The sequence below is a fragment of the Otolemur garnettii genome, unplaced genomic scaffold (genome assembly GCF_000181295.1).
Source record: "Otolemur garnettii isolate 467f Iridium unplaced genomic scaffold, OtoGar3 scaffold00249, whole genome shotgun sequence".
Classification (NCBI taxonomy): domain Eukaryota; kingdom Metazoa; phylum Chordata; class Mammalia; order Primates; family Galagidae; genus Otolemur; species Otolemur garnettii.
In genome coordinates this window covers 578,363-580,666 of record NW_003852644.1, presented here as the reverse complement: position 1 = coordinate 580,666, position 2,304 = coordinate 578,363, and the positions used below count along the sequence as shown (strand labels likewise).

Sequence of the window (2,304 nt, the reverse complement as noted above, 5' to 3'; positions counted from 1 at the left end):
TAAAGGCACCCTGCGGTCCCCTCTGGACAGCTGTGTGCTGCAGGTGGCTGGCACACATGCCAGCTATGACCACATCAGCAAGATGGGGTCACTCACTGTGCTCACTAAACAAAGCATGGGGAGTGCTTCAGTGTGTGGCTCATGCCCAGAGTTCCAAATGCAGGAGCCATTTGTGAAGACAGGCTGGCTTGTCTCGACGTGTGACCATGGTGCTAACTACCTGGACTTGGGGAAAGTTGAGAAGGGCCTTTGCTTTCTCTGGCCAGGCCAGATGGCTATTCCCAATGGCAGGTGTGGCAGAGGAGCCCTCCCTCTTGCTCTCCAGCCCAAGGAAGGAGAGAACAAGGCAGAGTCTTCTTTGCCAGATGAGGTCATGTGCTGGGCAGGAAGGGGACAACCTCCATTCCCTCACCCCTAAACCATGCAAGCAACCAATCAGGACAATGAGACAGGGAAAGTGGACATAGGACACTATGGGGACTAGGCAAGAAAGGCTTCACTGGGGGAGGGATTGAAGCCAGCCTCTTTCCCACTCAGTGACTCCTTGTCTATCTGGGCAGACAAAGGGATGCTAGGCCCCAGCACATAAGCCAGGAGGAACCCAGTGTCCTGAATGTACTCCTGACAGCCAGCAACCGTTTATTAAAGGAAGCAAGGGAGGGCTGAGGACACACTGTCAGGCCTGGATGTGACTCTTTGCACTGAAGGCTAGGTAGTAGATCACAAGGCCAATTGCTGCGGCCAGCACCTCAGTGGAGACCCATGGTCCGTTCCAGGTACCCTGCAAGAAAGGAGAGCAAAAGCCAGCTCAGCAGAGAACAGGTGGACTGGCCAGCCTCAGTCACCCTCCATCAGGGGGACAAAGACATGCTGGCTAATCACAGCCCAGCAGCTGAGGCTGGGGTTGCAGACGTGATAAGAACTTTCATTCAGCCCTGACCCTCCAAAAAAGGAAGAGGTGTGCCATAGCTCCCAATTTCCCTGGGACCAGGCAACTCACCCGATGGTCCACACTGACTGTGAAAAGGGGTGAGATGATTGAAATGTCCTCGTTATTTCTCTGAGCCTGGAAGGGAGGTGCGGGGGTCAGATAGTGCCAGATGGGCTACCTGGGTGGGGTGGGGTGGGCTATGAGAGGAAGGAACGTTGCCTAAGACCCAAAAGAGAAGAGAAATAGACAGGAGCCACATGAGGAAGGGCCAGGTGGGCCAGGAGCACAGAAAGGTGCCCATCTGACTCAGGACTTGCCACCTGGCCAGCCTGCTCTGCATAAGCAGACCCTCCAGTACAGTAGAGCAAAGCTCTAGGGAGAAGGGACCACAGGAGGAGCAGACTAGAGAATGCTGCAGAAACAGGGCATGCCCTTCCTCCTTTCAGTCTTGGGAGGGCTCTGGGCCACACTCACCTTCCTAAGGAGGCTGTAGGACTCCTCATCAAAGAATCTGACTTCGTATGTACCCGCGTGGGCATTCTTGTGTTCCAGACTCCAGGACACCTGGGTTGGGTGTGTTTGACAGGAGGTGGGCAGAGTGGACACATGAGGAGATTCCCTGCTAGTGCTGACACAGCACTGCCCTTGAGCCCATGAGCCCTGGGCCAGACTGGGCTACCCCTAGGGCTTCAAGTCAGGTCCATGAACAGGCGGCCTCCCTCAACAACCTTGAACTCAGCACCCTTACCTGATAACGCCCCACGTCCTGGCCACGGGTGACAGGGAATTGTTTTCCCCCAACATCAGCATAAAGAGCCATGTTCTGGGTGAAGAGACAAAGGGAGAGTCACCTCTTCTCAAAATGGGCAGAGAGGGAGGCCAGGCCCAGTGGGGGGCTGCAGCTTGTCTGGTAGGAGGCACCATGTAAGGCCTGGAACCACCCAGAGCCATCTAGGAAACCAATTGTCACTGTCTCTTCATGTCTGTCTTCCCTGAAGGAGGAGAGGTCAGAACCCCTCCATGTCCCAGGCTAACTTAACCCACAATGAGCCTATTAACAGTGAAGAAGAGTGGGATATTCAAAATGTCCTTGTTATTTCTCTGAAGGGAGGTACCAGGGTCAAGGAGTGCCAAATAGGCATGGGCTGCCCAAGGGATATTTCAACTAAGGAGTATTGTACAGAAAAATGTGTGACTTCCTGCTTTGGACTTTTGCAAATGCAGGTCAGAGGCTGAGACCAGGCATACTCAATCTTGAACATCCAAACATTATATGGATGGAGCTGGAACATATCCTACTTAGTAAAGTATCTTAAGAATGGAGGGGGGCTCGGCGCCTATAGCTCAACCGGCTAAGGCGCCAGCCACGTACA

At 53.9% G+C, this 2,304-nt stretch overlaps 1 protein-coding gene across 1 annotated transcript in view; it reads right to left on the bottom strand.

The window, feature by feature from the left end:
- Positions 1 to 614: 614 nt before the first annotated feature.
- Positions 615 to 2,304, bottom strand: part of SSR4 (signal sequence receptor subunit 4) — a 4,858-nt gene continuing 3,168 nt past the window's right edge. The window contains exons 3-6 of the mRNA XM_012813208.2: positions 1,680 to 1,754; positions 1,406 to 1,495; positions 1,001 to 1,066; positions 615 to 781 (exon numbers count right to left, since the gene is read on the bottom strand). Of these exons, the coding sequence (XP_012668662.1) occupies positions 677 to 781; positions 1,001 to 1,066; positions 1,406 to 1,495; positions 1,680 to 1,754 (336 nt within the window). The 3' untranslated portion in view covers positions 615 to 676. The remainder of the gene's footprint in view (positions 782 to 1,000; positions 1,067 to 1,405; positions 1,496 to 1,679; positions 1,755 to 2,304) is intronic.